We start from the raw sequence: 17,682 nt of genomic DNA on the forward strand, positions 1-17,682 counted from the left end.
TTCTATTCCCTTGAATTAATGTGTAATTTTGAAAAGTATCTTAGTCCTATGCTGTTTGATGTGACTTCTCTGAAGGATGAGATTCTGATTCATGCTTTCTGGGATTCTATAATCAGACAGGACTTTATTATCATAGAGGATTTTATGTCCCAATAGTAATGCATACAAATATTTCTGGCTGCTTTGGGAATGTCAGAAGTATCTCATGGTTGCATCTCAAAGTGTTAAAGCTGATGAAAAACAGTTCTTCATGGGCTGTCATGAAAGAAAAAGCTGGGTACCCTCTTCATGTTGCATTCAGAATCTCTTTGTAGGTGTGGGCTCTTTTTGTACCAACTCTGTCACCTTTAAGCAACAGCTAACAGATGTAGAGCAAGTTGCAGATGCAGAAAAGGAATGAGAAACCTACTGGAGTTAGATGAAATTCCCTAAAGCTCTCTCATGGGAGATGGAAAAACTCAGCTTTTTTCTGTTTCTTTACAAGAAAAGTTTTAGGGAGTATGAAAAGATAATAAAATGCTATCTCCTGCACAGGAAGAAAGCAGGATAGAAGATGAGAAATCATTTCTGTGTTTAAGTATTTGTAAGCGATACAGGTGAAAGTGGTGTGAGGCCATTTATACTGAAAAATCCTCATATGAGGAAGGCCACCACAGTCACATCCAGAGGAAAAAGGATATGAGCAACATGTAAATGGTACATAGTAAGATAATGAATGACATGAGAAGACTGTTTCTTTGCAAATAAATGGATAATGACTTCATTTAAGGCTGGAGTCTTACACTTACTCATGTATATGCTTAATTTAGATGACATAATTCATGTCATGACCCCAATGAAGAATATGTAAATTTTAATGGGATTGAGTCATGTTAAATTTGCAAATCAAAGTACTGCTCTGAAATGTTATCTCATTTCCAGGTAGTAAGGCTACAAATTTCATTAATTGTTCAAAACTGGTTATCCATCGTATATGTGTCAGATGAAAAAGTTAACAACCAAAATCTATGTCACCATGAGGCTTAAACTGAGCAGCCTACTTTGGGGAAAGTTAAAACATACCCACATGGTAGTGTTGTCTAGTTCTTATATACAGTCTATCCAAGGTGGCTGCTGTAAAAGCTGATGCAGATTCATGGTTTTAATTAAGCAGCCACCAAAATTTAAGCGTAACAAAACTTCAGGTAATAAAAAGAGATACCTTATTTGTTTTATAGAGAACATAAAGCACCATGGTTTTATGTATCTCCTACTTAGGAAAAGATATCTCTGTAATCTAGGTAATTATAAATAATTTTTATTCAGTTCTTATTTTGCAGAGAACAAACTCACTGCAAAGAATCATCATAATAAAAAAAAACCATTTAATATGACTCCACTTAAGTAATAAACAATATTTTTGGAAACAAACATACTTGCCATACAGCTGGTTACAGTGTATTATCGTACAAGCACTTTAAGCTGCCTTACAGTATAATGAGCACTGAGGTCAATATCACCCACTCATCCACTGAACCTGGGTGAGCACGTTTCTCCTTACACTTAAGAACAGTGGGATGGGAGAATACCCCAAGGGCTGAGGGAAAGGGATGCCCGACTGCTTTGGTGCCATGCAGGGGAGCTCTGCCTGACTGCCCATGCTTTATGGACCCCTACAATGAGTTCTTAAGACTGGGCCATAAACAGACAATTTTTCTTAAATGTAATTTGGGTTTTATGGTTTCACTCAGGTCTTCTTCTACCTCTGAGATTTTATAAAGATGTGTGTAGTTCCCTGCGTAATTTAAGCAACATGGATGATTTCCACAGGGCAAGAGTCAGGGAAGTGCTGCTATGTGGATGGAGAGATTGATCTGTGCTGGCAAAGTGCCCCATGTAGGAGCTCCCCTGTAAGGTCCCCAAAAGACCACTCTAATTACATAGAATGATGGTGGTGTCTTCTTGTTGTTTAATGCCCACGTTTCCATTTTAAGCAGGGTCCCTGCTCTGTAATTAGTTGTGAGTACTCTTTATATGAAGCAGATGGTAGTATAAATGGCTTTTAGTGACTCTTGAAAAATAGAGAAGACTCTGAGTAGACACCATTTACATGTTTTGTTTTGTTTTGTTTTTCGCAATTTGGAGTGTGTATATATATATGTGTATATATATTACAGCTTACTTAAAAACAGAGGGCAAAGATGAACCCTCGCAATGTTGGCATGCAAACCCCTCGCACTGAGTTTGGCACTGGCAGCATGCAATTGATGAAGCTGAATTGGTGATCCCAAATATGTGTGCTGATCAACAGCAGCACAGTGCAAGCTCTTGTCACTCAATGTCCATCTCTGATGCAAGCGGCTCAAGGGGGAATTCTGCTTTCCTCGGTACAGGTCCCAGTGTGGCTTTGCAGGGCATCGTCTGTGTTAGATGTATTCTGGTTTGGACAGGACCTGCATCTCCTGCCCTCCATCACTCCTATCCCTGGAAGTTCCACCCAGCCTTCGAGTTCTTCTTTCCCTAAAGAAAACAAGGAATGGTTAGGATTAAACCAGGCAAAAATAGTTGTATGCACTGTGTTTATGTTTTCCCTCCCTTCTTAGGGGAAAGTCAGAGTGACATTAAAGGAGCATTACTCAAAAGGGGGGCAGAGACGGTTGCTGAAGAGGCAGTAGATGAGGGGGTTGATGGCACTGTTCAAGGCTGGCAGGTTCTGGATGATCACGGATGCGTAGAAGCGCTCTTTGGTCTCAGGGAGTATCTTGAAGTTGTCCAGGATATCAAAAAGAAAGTAAGGGCTCCAACAGAGAACAAATGCTGCAAGACAGACAGAGAGAGGAACAGCTTGACATTAGATAGTTCAGCTATTTAGAGAGGTAATCACACACGCATAGAGAGACTGCCATAACGCACAAATATTTGTTCATGCAAAAAAAAAGGCATCTCTCCTTACTCAGGGTCTTATTTAAGAGAATAGTTATTAGATTGTGCCTTTATTTGTCTTTATTTTTATTTTAATGCCCATAAAATATATTACGTGTGCTCCTCTAAGTGTTTAGAGTGCTCCCTCTAGACATATCCTGACACTTTTGAACACTACACAACACATAAAGGGTAAATAGGTAGCCAGTTAAAACATCATCAGTTATAGTGAAGTGCTCTTTTAATGGTCCCCTGAGTGAGCAGCGAATCTAAATGTACACACCACCAAAATGCCTCTCCGTGACAGCACTGCTGTCACAGCCACCTATTAAAACAGAGCCTCTTAGACTTCCAGGAGCAAGGAATGACACCCTTTCACACCACATTATGGCAGACCAACGTGTCATTTGGCAGTGGCAGAAATAAAAAGGCGACAGATCTAGCTTTATTTGCAGGAATAGGGAATGAATCTGTCCCTCACAAATTTCTATGTGATCTCCTTTCATAAAGGCTTTTCCCTCAAGATTTACACAGAAAAGCTGGGACAGACAGTGCAGTCAACTAAGGTCAAAGTACCTGGTTTGCAGATGTACAGGTATCTGTGAAGTCAGACGTCCAAATGGGACAGCAGAGTGACCCTGCTTTTTTGCCTTGGCAGTTAGCTGAGCACTCACTGAATGTGCAAGGAAGAGGTAAGCCCCTCTCCTGGTCTCTAGAGTAAGCAAACTGGCAGCATCTATGAGCAGATACCAGCAGAGTTGCAATACACAGTGTCAGTGCAGGGATCATAGCACTGACTATGCAGAACTTGGAGTGGTTTTAAAGAAATCCGTGAGTGTTAGGTGCCTAGGTCTGTTTTCACATCAAGAGGTGGTGGGTGCCTAATATCACCAAAGTCCTTTGAAATACTGAGCATCCAGGTCAGTGGATGCCACATCTGGTGGCATTGCAGTTGTATTTGTTTCTGTCCAAACCTTTCTCTGATTGCCATGCAGAAAAGCCCGGACACAGAGAAGTTGTTCTTGGGCTTCTGAACAGCATGAGTCAGGCTGGTCTCTCCCCTGTCTCACTGAACAGTGAGCTAAGCACCTTAGCAGTAACTATTACCACAATATCATCCAATCTGAATTTTGTGTGTCCTCGGAAAGAGGAGTGATCTCTTTTTCAGTGGTAGGGGATGGCTGTCAGCCCTCAGGAATAAATAGCTTCGGTTGCCTTCCTGCCTGTTTCTGGCAGCTAATCACAAGCCCTGTGTGACGCTGCCTTTATTTATCCAGATAGAATGTCAGCCTCCTAATTCCATCAGAATAATGTCATCTCCCTGGGAGACGGAGGACTCCTGCACTGAGTCATCTGTTGCCCAGTCAGGAAAGGAGAGCTCATCCTTTCCACCTCAGCAGGCAACGCACCCCTTTCCTCTCCTTCCTGTCCCTTGCACCACCCCAGCACCTAACTACCATACACAGACTCTAAGCCTAAAAGACAACTCAGTCACCAAGTATTTTGGCAGTCTGAATGGGAAGGACATGACCCTTCCTTCGTTCCTTTTAGGCAATATCCCTCCTTTACTTTCTTTATACATGCGAAATGTTGTGCTCATAACCTCATTTGAGGCTTATGTCAGATGCCTAAAACAGGGTCTTATCAGCCAGAGGAGAGGGGAAGGACAAGGTCAGAAGGCAAGAGGGGGTCAAGGTAAAAGTCCTCTGAGCCATCTACTGCACATTATGTGCTGATGATGGAAGGAGCTGAGGAAAACCAGCTTCCAAATGTCAACATCATCCCTCACTACCAGCTGTGGGGGCTTTTCACTTACCAAGGATAATTACAATGCTGTATTTGATCGCTTTCACCTTCGCCTTGGATATGAACCCACGACTGGTGCAGCCAGCAGAGGTTTTGCCACCTGGGAAAAGAGCAGCTCAGCTAGTGAAACAGCTTTCTGTACCCAGGAATTTCTGATCTTGCCCAAAATCCAGACTTGCAAGGGCATGTGAAAACACAGCTAACTGTGGGTGTAAGTATATTCTAGGAAAAAAATATTATGGAAATGGCCAAAGTTCTAGGAATAAGGATTCTAGCTCTAGAATAAGGATTTTTTGCCTTTTTATTATTTTCTCACAGATGTTTTCTTTTGTTTCGCTAAAGGAGATTTAGTGTCAAAGAAGGTAAATAATGCAGAAAAGAGTTATGGAGGAGCCATTGTATAAACCCCATTTCCACTGCAGTGATGGGGACCCAATGCAACACTCCATGTCCAGGAATTCTCAGATTTGGGGAGACTTGCCATATTTGGATCACAAGGCTGGACACACATGTGTGCTGAGACTCACCAGGGCAGGTTGATATAATGACAGCCTGAGCTTTGCTCTTCATCCAGATGGTTCGAATCACGATTGAGTATATGACACTACAGAAGAGAAAGAGTCATTGGTGTTATGAGCCACAGTAAATTTAACTGACACCCCAGTCATTTGTGCTCTATGAATACAGTTATCTTTGTGTAAAGATCTCATGGAGGTGATGGGACTGCATAGCAGGTCTGAAGAGTTTTCAGGATGGAAATTGTTATTATTGTCCTGACATTGTAGATGTCAAATTTGAGGCTCAGAAGAATGCAGTAATTTGACCAAGATCTCACAAGCAAGAGGTCACTGGGGATTTTGAGCTAGCTGAAGCCAAATCTGCCTGCGTACCAGCCCTAGGACACTAGCTCTGGAAAAGGGAAAGCAAGAGGAAAGACCAGATTTTGATGTTTGTACACTTCTGTTTTGCTGTTACTTTGTGAGTAGGAAGCTGACAAATGAAATGGTACCCTGGGGAATTTGACAGGGGCAAGATCCATGAGAAATGCGGTAGAGTACCTTGGTGCTCGCTTTTGGGCCCCAAGGTCCTGGGGTGGAAATCAAGGACAGAAGTATCAGGTAGCTGGGAAGAGTTAGATGATTCCAAACCAGGTCCATCACAATTCCCATTTTTAGAAGGGAATATACATACACTCTTAATAGGAAAGATGAAAAGTTCCCTAGTCCACAATGACCTTGGATAGTTACAACCTTTCCCTAGGCAATAGCAAACATGGAATTCAATTTATTTAATATAGAATTGGTAAAAATAATTATTTCAAGCTGAGGAGCTGTTTGAACCCATGTCCTGGATGAGGAGGTTAGGATGAGGAGGTTACCTTTTCAGCATTTTACATTAAAGAAAATAGGAGGCCTTTTCTTCTTCCAGCATATATAATGTGCAGCTAAAATCACTAAGCAACAGCATCTTTTTGACTGGTGTTTTCCTTTTTAGTTTGCTAAGGAAGACAAAAATAATTTCAGGATATTTCAATTAATGCACTCAGGCTGCCATGTTTTCCTGATGTGAAAACGAAGCATCACAACAGAAATTGTCCTCCTGTGCTGTTTGCAATACACTTAAGCGTTCTGGGGGGCCTGGGGCAGCCTGACTATTAATTGCTATAAACCTTAGTGATGACTCTGTGAAAAAGGTGCAACTAGAGAGATTACTTCAGGGTGTTTTATAGAGACAAAAATGTGTCTTACTGTCATGTGGTTTATTTTTGTTATCAGAAGAGACATTCTTATTAGAGCTTTCACACTGATATAGGAGTTTTTCTTACAGCATCCTCAACTAATAGACACACTTGCAAAGACAGTATTTGTGTGCCTTGGAGGTTTCCCTTCTGCATAAGTTTGAGCCATCTGGTTTCCAGTCTCAGCAGGTGAGAGCTGGAAATACAACATGCAGTGTGGGCTGTGCAGCAGAGCAGTAGTGTACTTGCCCTTTGAGGGTTTTGTATGCATCTGCTGCAGCCTCCAGCTTGCCCTCCTTACCCCTTCAAAGGTCCAGCATGGCTCCCGGCTGACTTGAACATTCTCCTTTTATCTCCTGTCTTTTCAAGAGCCTGTTTATTTATCAGCTAGTGCACTTGAGTGTCTGTTGCGCTTTGTACCGACAGTGGTGAAAAAGTCACGTATTGTTTCTCTTTTGACTGCCCCAATGAAGTAGAATGCATTATAACAATAAGTGTTGTCAGCTCCAGAAATATCCAGCCAGCTTCTTGAAGTCCTGTTTCTATTTTCTCCCTAGCCTGCTGCCTCTAGCCTGACCTTTTTATTTGCAGGCGTACATGTGCCCAGTAGAACACATTCAGAGTCACCTAAGCATCAGGACGAAGGAGCTTAACTCATAGTCAAAATGGTCAGACTCTCTATTTCCAGCCAAGTGCCACAAGGACTGAGTTGTGAAGTCAGGCTCCACACTTTCTTTCCCTCCAGCTCCAAGAATCCTCTCTCCTTGGCTGCAAAGTCTGATAGGAGGACCCCTTTCACCAGATGCAGTTATAGTGGCTGTCTTCTTCAGTTGGCATTTCACATATGAGCTTACATGCTGTTTCATTTAAATCCTTCATTTTTATAAGTCTGGGGAAAGTTTAATTCCTGGTTTAATCCAGTAGCTTCTAAAGTGCTGCCAACATAGCAGATTTCTAGTGGTGCTTTTGCCTCTGTTCATCTTTCTATTCTCTATAGCTGGGATCCATCTTTCCTTATCAGGAGGGGACCAGAGGTGGTATAAAGCTGCTCAGGGTGGGTGTCAGGAAAGACGAGCCACTTGTCATCCTAGGAACATTTGCCAGGGACTGTTTTGCCAGCTGCAATTATGCCTTATGCTTTGATCTCTCTGACTCCAGATCTTATTAGTGCCTAATCTTCTTTTCTTCTTTAACCTAGCTATGCTGGCACGGAGCTAAGAAACTGGAGTTTCCATAAATACACCACCCAAAGCTTAAGATCATAAAAGGCATCTGTGTGTGTCTTTCAAAGCCACAACAATAAAAAGAGAGCACTGAGCACTTATGGAACAGAAGTTGTGTTTTTCTCACAAGGGAAAAGCAGTTATGGTTTTTTACAGAATGCATTTATAGCTTCTTTCTTTCTATAAAAGGCAGCTGGAGGAGGACATGGTGGTTTGTGACATCTCAGAAGGTGGGAAGAAATTCCCACTTGATGGAAAATGAAGTGGCAGATGAGCAAGGAGTAGCGGGGACAGATGACAACTGGTATTCAGTTGGACAGGAGGGTGTTTGACAGTGGTCTGCACCATTCTGACCATATCATAATGCTTGTTTCCTTCCTTTCAGTATCAAGCTGCTTGGCCTCCACTGCCAAGATGTAAAAGCACAGCATACACATTGCCACAAACCTCATTTCCCAATACATGTAACATGCTTGTGTTCTGTATGCTCTTGTCTCTGCTGAAAGCACAGGGAGATTGGATGTACAGTTTGTTAGGTCCAGATGTTGTCAGGTTTCTTTGTGTCTGTAAGTGAATAGAGGATTTCTAGGGCTATATAAACACATGCTGTAATTATTTTAATGCATACTATGATATCGAAATACTATATGAGTTGTTGTGGCCCCTTATCTGCAGGCAAGAAATTAATGAAGGGAAAGAGCAAGCCTAAGTGTAGTAGTCAAACCTGGATGAAAAGATAACCCAAGCCCTTTTGAGAAGGAGCTGCTCAGGCTTTGAAGACCACAGGATAGAAAGGACATGCTGTTGATCTAAAAATGCAGGGATTTTTCTAGCCCTGATAAATGCAGATCTGGAGAGGTGGCGGCAGGAAAACACAGGAATATGGTTCTGACTATGGATGAATCTCAGCAAATGAAATTCTTTGCATCTCTAAAACAATTGAGCTTTGTAGCTTGATCCAAATTCTGAAGGACTAAGATGCATGTTCCTTGTACCATATTATTAGTTAATGATGTTTTTTAATATGGCTCCATTGGTAATTACAGCATTCTTTATGCATGTAAATAACTGACTTATGGTTAGTCATACAAATGTTAACATGAATAGTCCCACTCCATCTTCATTTGTAATTCATAGATCGTTTTAAGTTTGGAAAATACAATGTCTCCTGGAAAAGCTATGTATTGATATTAACAATCACATGAGTTGTCTGCCCATTCTTTAAAAATGGATTTTAATTTATTTTTAAATAAAGGATTGCATTATGATATTGTCCCACCCAGCCTTAGTATTTGCTAGTAAAATGAGCTTTACCATGGCAAAAAGTGCACTTAAGCCCCCTGCTAATGGCTTGTATTTATCATCCAGTATTGCCTATTGTTCCTTGTACTTTATTTGTGCAAAGTGATGCATCTGTGTTATTTTATGGTAGCTAATTTGCAGTACTATTTATCCAAAGACAAAAGGCATATTTAACTTCATCTAAAGAAACCATTGTAAGCATGTGTAATGGCTAAGTGAATAGATGGGCAGATATTAGAACATATGTGCAAGATCTAAGTTTTTCTATTTAGAAATGGAAATTGCGGGCAAAAATGATCATGCTCACTTAATCAAGTTCAAAAAATTACCTTTGGCATTTTTACTAATAGTATTTTTATTCCTTTTATTTGATTGAATTCAGACAAATACCTTCTATTAAATCTATTTTTTATTTCACTGCAATGTCCTGGGTTTAGTTCCATATTTTTCCTTTGAGCTGATTCTGGTTTTTCTCATCTAATTATTTTTCTACTGCTCCAAAGCAAATGTTCTCTTTGGAGTTTTGATTTTAAACAGCAGATGGATATTCTGTGATTCAAGAGAACTTCTGCAATTCTTTTTTTTTTTTTTTTCTACATAAATTTGGAATTATATTAGATAAGTGCCTATGTGTTACATTTATCAGGTTAAAATATAAAAAATATGTTTGATAGTTGTGAATAACAGCTAAAAAGACTCTGAATTTCTGGATACGCAAGTGCCAGCATATAATTTTGGTTTGGCACACAGTAGTGATACAGAACAGAAACCCACTAGCTCTCCTGTGTCCCTGTCACAAGACCTGAGGGGGCCAAGTGCATGTATTGGCAGGAGAGCAGTCTGTAATCGTGATTTGGCCTGTATTTAACCTCTATTCAGCAATGCTCTGGAGGTATTCAACTATCACAGATACCATTTGAGCTTTGCTTGGCGTATCTTAGCATAGGAGAAATGATCTTGGTTGTAGCTGATGACACTTGTCCCAGAATAAAGGAGAAACAATTACTGCAGGTACCCAGTTAATTTTTCTGAATTTTCTGGGTTTTGATAAGTTGACAATATCAGCTGTAGAAATAGTGTTGGATTAGTCTAAATAAAAGGGAAGAACAGGGTAAATTAAGCATCGTGAAGAAGAACCTGATGCAGGATCTGTGGCTCTTCCTGGGTGCCACTGAGTGGGGAGGAGGGCAGTGTTTACACAAAAAGAACAAATATTCTCCTCTTTTCTCAGCTCTCAAAGATAACCACATGCTAGGGTTAAAAATCCAATCACAGCTTTTCATTCTCTTTCCATTATTCAGGTCTTGTTTGTTTGTATTATAATCAGATAACTCACCACAGAACCACAGGCTGTTTGGTAACTGCTGATTCTCCAGTTGTGAAGGAGTGGTGGGAACAGATATCCTGAGTATTTACATCTTTCAGGGCTGTTGCAGTTTTGTTTATAGATTTCCTTTTATATATATATTACCTACCTTTTATACATACATTACCTGTCAAAAGTCTGATCTCTGCCGGCAAGAGCATAAGAGCATTTGTTTCAGTGTATGCTGAAACCAGCAATGTGTTTGAGTGGGCAATGGGCACTGCTCTGCCCTGTGGCTCCAAGGCCAATGTTACAAATTCCTGCCCTGCCATAAACTTCTCTGGTGAAAGTTGCTTAAGGTTAAAGCTATAAAAAAATTTAGGATGCTTTATTCATGTCTCAGCTGTCAGGGCAATCTCATGAGATGCTGGTTTCATGCCTTTCTCATTTCTTCATTGCCTTCTTGCTTCTGGGGATTTACTGTAAAGCAAGTCACAGAGCTGATCAAGTCTGAATATCTTCCTTTGGCAGGGAGGGAGGGGAGCATAATGGCAGCAGCTCTAAAAGATGTGTTGTTATGTAGCTTGCTTTTTCTGACCAAACAAGTATATATGCCATGTAAAAAAGAGTGGCTGTTCTGAAATAGGAAGCATGTGCATCTTTAAGTTTGAGTGCGAAAGAGCTGCTTCACACACATGGGGGACATGATCTAGTTGAAGATGTCCTTGCTCATTGCAGAGGGGTTGGACTAGACAACTTTTGAAGGTCCCTTCCAACCCCAAAATATTCTATGATTCTGTGATAACTGGACAGGCTATGGGTCTTTTTCCTAAAACACTTAAAATGCTGCCTAGAATATCCTGATTACTAGCTACTTGAGAAAACTCATGACAAAACTCCTGTCATAGAAGCAGCAAGCCTCAAAGTTTTCTGTTCTATTTCTTTTCACAGTTAAGTTACTTTTTGTCTCTTCTCTGTGTGTTCATTCTGTTTGCTGCTAGTGCTGGGCTGCAGATCCACCCACAGTTTTATTTACATGTTCCCAAGAATATTTCTTGCTTTATTTAAAACTAGGCTGGTTTTAAAAGATAGGAGAATATACAAAGAGAAGTGATCCTGTCTAGGAAAGAAGAGCAATTGGGCAACCTGGGACTAGTTTTTCCCTATTGCTATAATGTCCTTTCTTTAAGGAGAATTTTTCATTATTTTGCTTGTTATATGTGTGCATTCTGACACACACAAAGAAACAGAAAGTTAGGAAATTGATGTCTTATAAGCAAAGTATAAAGATTGTCCCTTCTCTCTAAGCAGCAACACTGCTCAGTGTTGAATCTGTATCAGAAAGTCATAGAATCTCAGACTGCTTTGGGTTGGAAGAGATCTTAAAGGTCATTCAGTTCCAACCCCCTGCCATGGGCATGGACACCTTCCACTAGACAAGGTTGCTCCAAGCCCTGTCCAACCTGTCAGCTAGATGAGTTCAAGCACCACATGCTTCATTAGGAGCTGCAGAGCCTAATATCTGTGATTAAACAGGAAGAAACTTCAATGCACAACTGAACTGATAGGAGTAAAAACTGCAATATGGCCTTTACTATTTAGCTTATGTAGCCTTGTCCTAGAAAAGATAAGCCCCCACCCACTCTTACTTGGTGTGCTAGCTCAGATGAAAGACTCATGGCTCATCACCTGCTGGAAAAGCAGATGGAACAAGAAAGATATCCAAGGGATATGCAAACACAGCTCCATTCTCACAGCCTTAACAGCATGTCACCATATTATGGGGAAAAGGGGGAGTCTCAGCAAGTCTTTGCCACTAAGAAGAAATGAACACCAAGCACTCCTGCTGTAACCTTGCTACTGAAAGAGAATAAAAGGGAAAGGAAGGAAAAGGCTCAGAGAACAAGTTACTGCCACTGGCAGCCGTTCAAGCCAGTTAAGAAGCCTCACTCCCCTTCCACATCTGTTTTTGACTGCTCCTTTTGTATTGGTAGCTCCTCATGGCTAGATAATTTTTGTTTAACAGCAGCTAATGGCAGTACCCCAGAAGGAGGCAATCAAATTCCCTGATCACTAAGCACAGACTGGGATATTGGCTGACCTCAGTTTAAAACTAATTCTGCTGCAGATCATCTTTGTGATTTTGGGCAAACCAGTCTCCAATATTTGCAGCCAAGATTTCCCATTCCAGAACGGGAAGGATTTTATTTGCCTGTATATTAGGAGTTGTTGGCAGCTTCAGACGCTTGGAGATTTCTTTCCCATCCTGGTGAAGAAACACTCTCCTAGTACTAGGAAGCTTGAGAGCACTTACAGTTAATTTTAATTTAATTAGCATTGAGTGTGGTTTTCCTGTTCTTTTATTAAAATTATATTTTGTCATAATAACTAGACATTCATCCTGGGTTTTTAAAGATATGTTTCATGCCTGAAGCTCGGAGATAAGTGAGCACACTTTAGAGATTCAGTCCTTTCTTTCAGAGATAATGTTTCTGGCTAGTAATGCTGCATGGAGAATATGCAGAGCAAGTACAGTGACCTGTACATTATCTGATAAAAACCAAAGCAGCTATAAGGCATGTGTGGAAATGAAATTGTAATGAATGAGTAGAAATTAAAGCGTTAAGCTGATTGCACACTTGACAACTTTCACCGCATGCTTGCTGACTGTGGTTCAGGCTTACCTGATAATGATCAGAGGAATGAAGTACACCAGGAAAGCCACCACTGTCATGTAGGGTATCCAGTAGGAGTCATCAGGCCAGAGAGCCCAGCACTGCACTTCCCCATTGGAGAGCTGCCGTTTCCCAAAAATAATCAGAGTTGGTATGGAAAACAGGAAAGAGAGGCTCCAGGCCACTCCAATAAGAACTTTTGCCTGTCTTTCTGTGCAACAGAATCAAACAGATAGTGTTAATGTGGGCACGCAAGGCCCTGTGTAGCAGTACTGATAGAAAGGCAGGAAGGAGGAGGGAACTGGGTGAAGAAAGGGAATTTGGGGCTGGTGCTGAAAAGACTGCAAAGGAGAATGGGGATTTCATCTCTTTCACATGATAAATAGTCATGTTGTTACGGGCTTGTATTTTACATGTATTCTTTAAAGATGCTCAGGGCCCATTGAATCTGAAAACGCTATGGGAAGACACTTGTGAGGGACAGCAAGTCATAAACAAGAGATGTAAATGATTCCTCTGTGCCAGCAAGACATCACAAATGAACGCTAAGGACTGAAGGCCTGCCCTACTGCACACTCTTACCATGTCACAGCAAAGTGAAGCTCAGTAGGACAGAGAGATAGAAAACAAGGAGCCCTTATGCTGCAGATGACAGAGTAAGGACTACTTAAAGCATAAACTAGGTTGGAGCATACTGGATGTACTGATGGGGGAAATGTCCTCCTTAGAATGGAAATTAAACATTTTGGTGCACCTTGAAGTAAGAACCTATCAGGAAAGAGAAAAGCTTCAGTTCAGGATTGAAACAAAACTGCACAACCAGCTGCAACTTTACTGCCCCAAAGAAACTTGGCTCTGACAAGCATGTGAATCTCCTGCAGTTCTCTGCATCATGGCAGGGACCAAACCCAGCTCCTGTTGATGGTTGTATGTCTAAGCCTTGTTAAGGGTGGACTGCTAACCATGAGACAGGGCAGATGCTGGTGCTCAAGTGCTCAGACCTGTTTTACCTGCCACAACAGACACCTACTAGGAGATCCTGCTGGTCCTCACAGTGAAGAACATGAGAGGAAGGATCCCAAAACACTTGGTAAGTTAGGGCTACTGCTTCCCCTTGATTTCTGGCCTTCTCCACTGCCACATGGGGAAAATTAATGGGAAACTAAATGATGCCTGGTGGCACCAAGGGGGTTTTGTACAAATCAGTAAGTTGGAGCTGACAGCCCCGAGGCTTTCATTTTCACAAATGTACATCTTCCAGCTCAAATCCAGATAGCTGTAGCCAAAAAATGTGGGGGAAAAGGGCTGATCTGTAGGGTACCAGTGATTTCAGCAGCGGTTATTCCTCCTGAGTCAGGTTGCGAGAGACACAGATGGAGACAGGTTTTTTGATCTGGGAAGCTTTGGTGCTGAAATACTTTATTGTCCTACAAAATACCCGAAGTTTTGTGTGAAAGAGAAAATCACTTTAAATTATGCATATCAAGGCAAGTGTCTTTCCTCCTTGAAGCTCAAAGAGCAATACGAAAGCATGTGGGCGAAACATTCAAAAAGCAATTTTATGCTTTATAAAACATCAGTTGCAAATATTCACTTATCTTGCTCATTTTTAAATGCTACCCACGTTCAACAAAATACAATCTTGCTAATCTAGGGCTTAAAGGAACTCTGATGACATCTACATAAGTGAGATGGTTAGATTAAGTCTATAAATATTGCATAGGCAGAGGAGAGCTGTAAAGTTTCCCAAAGCAGAACAAAAACTTAGCAGAAGGAATATTAAGACTGTCACAAAATATTTCCTGACAGAAAGGAATTTCTGATTGTGAGGTAGCTACTTAAACTACATACATACAAGCCTCAGTGGGGCCCACCTGTGTATTTCTAGGGGTAAAAGATTATACTTGGATAATATGCTTTCTTTTTGCACTGTAGAATAATTCAGAGAGAAGTGGTCAATTTGTGTTGGGCAAGAGTGGTATCAGTGCTGAACCCAGGACAACAGGGCACTGGTAGCACCTAGGTAAGCAGCTTTTTGTTTTATCAGGCTAATCTTAATTGCCTGCCTTGCAAGCAAAGGTTTTTTTATGTTGTTTTCTTGTAAACGCTCTAATACGCTCTAAATGCCAGCCAAATCATATAACTGGAGCTGTGTCGATTATAAATGGAATCAAATAAATTACAGCTTTGAAATACAATGTTCTATTCAACCAGTTTCAGTATTTTCCTTTAAGAACAACATTGCTCTTTAAATGGAAAGTTTTGCATGTAGAAGCTAATCGATCTGATGGACTTCAGTGTCATCTGCAGCTCAAAGCCAGGCAAGTGACAGTTTACACCTATTTGGGTTTTGTCTTTTACTTAAGCACTTCTGTTGTTGCTTAGTTTGTGTACTGTTTGCATGTACCTTTCAACATGGTGAAATATTCATAACATCTCTTCTGCTGTAACTTCTCTGTTTTTTTCTTTTTGATCTTTATTTATTTGCTTTTCAGTGACCCCTTTGGTTATTGAATTATTCTGCTGCCTCACACAGCAGAACCTTTAGGATTAGAATGTAGAATTCTTCCACATCTGCCCTTTCTGTGGTCATTTATGTGTTCACAAAGTACATAGAAAATACTGAACTGTTGAAGTTTGTTTTCTTACGAGTCATGCAAAGTATAGCTCATTGCACCTAAAAAACCCCCAACTTGGGTATTGTTTGATGTTTTAAAAGCAAAAAGTTGCTTGGTTTATTTTTGGGTTTAGTTTGTTTTTTTCCCCAAAATGGTATTTCAAGGCTACATCAAAACATCACTTTTAAAATGGGAAAGGAGAAACAACTCTTTTGTTTCTTGGTTGAAGCATTTTGAGGGATGAGTTTTACAATTTGGAACAAAATTAGCTACAGGTTGACTCAGAACTGTTGTTAAGGTTTCTCTGTGTCATCACCAACGACAAGGTTGTCTTTGTTCTCCATACTCAGAATAGCTAAGAGGGCATTTCAAAAGCCCCTGACACCTCTGTTAGGAATAGCTGGGTGCAAAAGCTATGTATGTTCAGGGAAGTTGTTATGGTAAATATACCTCTCTAGACACTTCTAGATACTTCTTTTGGATTTACAGCTGCTCCTTTTTTCCTTTTGAACATGGTCTTTGCTTGTCCCATCAGTGTGTAGCCAGCCATTGCCAGAGCCATGTGGGCTTTGTCAGTGTTATCTCTGCTCATGACCTGCTGCTCTGCTGCCTCTCAGCTGGGTGCAACGTCTGCTCTTTCCAATCTTTCAGAAATTCTTTATGGTATAGGTATAGGAAATGGGAAAAAGAAAGGAAACATCTATATAGTATAGGTGTAGGGAATGAGACTGAATTAAAAAAAGGTTTTTCTAAAAAATTGAGGTGGTTGGTGGGGGTTTTATGTCCAACTTCAAAGTGCTTTGCACAGATTAACCACCAAATTCTTTACTAAGCCCAGACAGTAGCTGCTTTTCCATGGATGCAGAAGAGATGTCAGTGGGTTTGTTGCACAGCTCTCCCTCCCCAGCCTGGTGCAGCATCAGCAGGAGCTGCAGAATGCTTCATGACCCCCAAAGGCCACCAAGAAAACCTTGATATCCATCTCCCCTTTCTGAAAAAGTCAGCCCATACCCTGGGGAATAAGAGGCTAAATTTCACAGAAGTATGTGAAGCTTTCAGGCCTTAACATCTGCCAAAGCTGCACCACTGCCTCAGCTGTGATGGATTCACAGGTTTTTAAGGCCAGGAAGGACCATTAATCTGATCCTCTGAATAGAGCAGGCTGGCAAAAGCCATTATTACTCCAAAACAAGAATGATATTTGCGTCTGATTAAAGTGGTTCTTCCAGACCTCACGGTTCTCATAAGCATTGCCTTTCCTCCCCACCTGTTATTTCTGTTTCTTCACTCAGTGCAACATATTTAATGTCTCACTTTGGCTTTGTGGGACAGAAATCATGTTCTTTAAATTGTACTGCTAAGATGCCAGCATATATTTGAGTGCTGTAAAAATAACAAATAGAAAACATTCCAAGAAACAATAGATATCCAGACTTATATGCTATAGCTTTTGAAGTTCTATCAAACTACTGCATGAATTCTCAGTACTACACTCTCAATCTATTTTTAAATGTGAATAAACAGACAATATAGCTGTTGCAGCTCCTAGAGTGGGTCTAGTAAGAGGGATAGCCTTTGCCCACAATAACCTTCTAAAAATTCTGGGAGATAATGAAAACCTCTACACTTTTTAAAATGACATTTCATTCTTTGCTAACACAACGCTTAAAAAAACTGTGAAGGGCTTAATAAATCTTGAAACCACAGCTACTTTGCCATTTAGAAAACTACCTGAGTCCAAATGTTGCTATAGCAGGAATGAATAATTCATGGCAAAAAGGTTACAAATTCTGAAGCAAAAAAGCTACCTAATAATATCTGTAGCAATAGCAAAGTACAGAAATTCTCCTACCTCCTTGCAAGAACTTCATTGGGTAAACTATGGCATGATACCGGTCTATGCTTAGTGACACGAGGACATAAGTCGAGGCATATAGAAGGACCACCTGGGGCAGAAGGTATATGAGACAGCAGCTAAGACACATTTATTGCAGAAAACAATGTCACCAAGAACACTGACCTAGGGATATTTGAAAACTTTTAGTGAAAATAAAAGGAAAGAGCAATAAAAAAGCCCTCAATGTATTTTCACCTTCATCTTGTCCACAAAGAT

At 40.7% G+C, this 17,682-nt stretch overlaps 1 protein-coding gene across 1 annotated transcript in view; it reads right to left on the bottom strand.

Moving 5' to 3' along the window:
* Positions 1 to 2,141: 2,141 nt before the first annotated feature.
* The window catches only part of NPSR1 (neuropeptide S receptor 1), a 52,498-nt gene continuing 36,957 nt past the window's right edge, over positions 2,142 to 17,682 (bottom strand). Inside the window, exons 4-9 of the mRNA XM_057425754.1 lie at positions 17,422 to 17,515; positions 12,961 to 13,162; positions 5,235 to 5,311; positions 4,718 to 4,807; positions 2,616 to 2,796; positions 2,142 to 2,499 (exon numbers count right to left, since the gene is read on the bottom strand). Coding sequence (XP_057281737.1) covers positions 2,406 to 2,499; positions 2,616 to 2,796; positions 4,718 to 4,807; positions 5,235 to 5,311; positions 12,961 to 13,162; positions 17,422 to 17,515 — 738 coding nt within the window. The 3' untranslated portion in view covers positions 2,142 to 2,405. The remainder of the gene's footprint in view (positions 2,500 to 2,615; positions 2,797 to 4,717; positions 4,808 to 5,234; positions 5,312 to 12,960; positions 13,163 to 17,421; positions 17,516 to 17,682) is intronic.

This window comes from Pezoporus wallicus, unplaced genomic scaffold, assembly GCF_028554395.1.
Source record: "Pezoporus wallicus isolate ANWC-B61680 ecotype Strahan unplaced genomic scaffold, APGP_CSIRO_Pwel_v1 contig_7820, whole genome shotgun sequence".
Taxonomy (NCBI): domain Eukaryota; kingdom Metazoa; phylum Chordata; class Aves; order Psittaciformes; family Psittacidae; genus Pezoporus; species Pezoporus wallicus.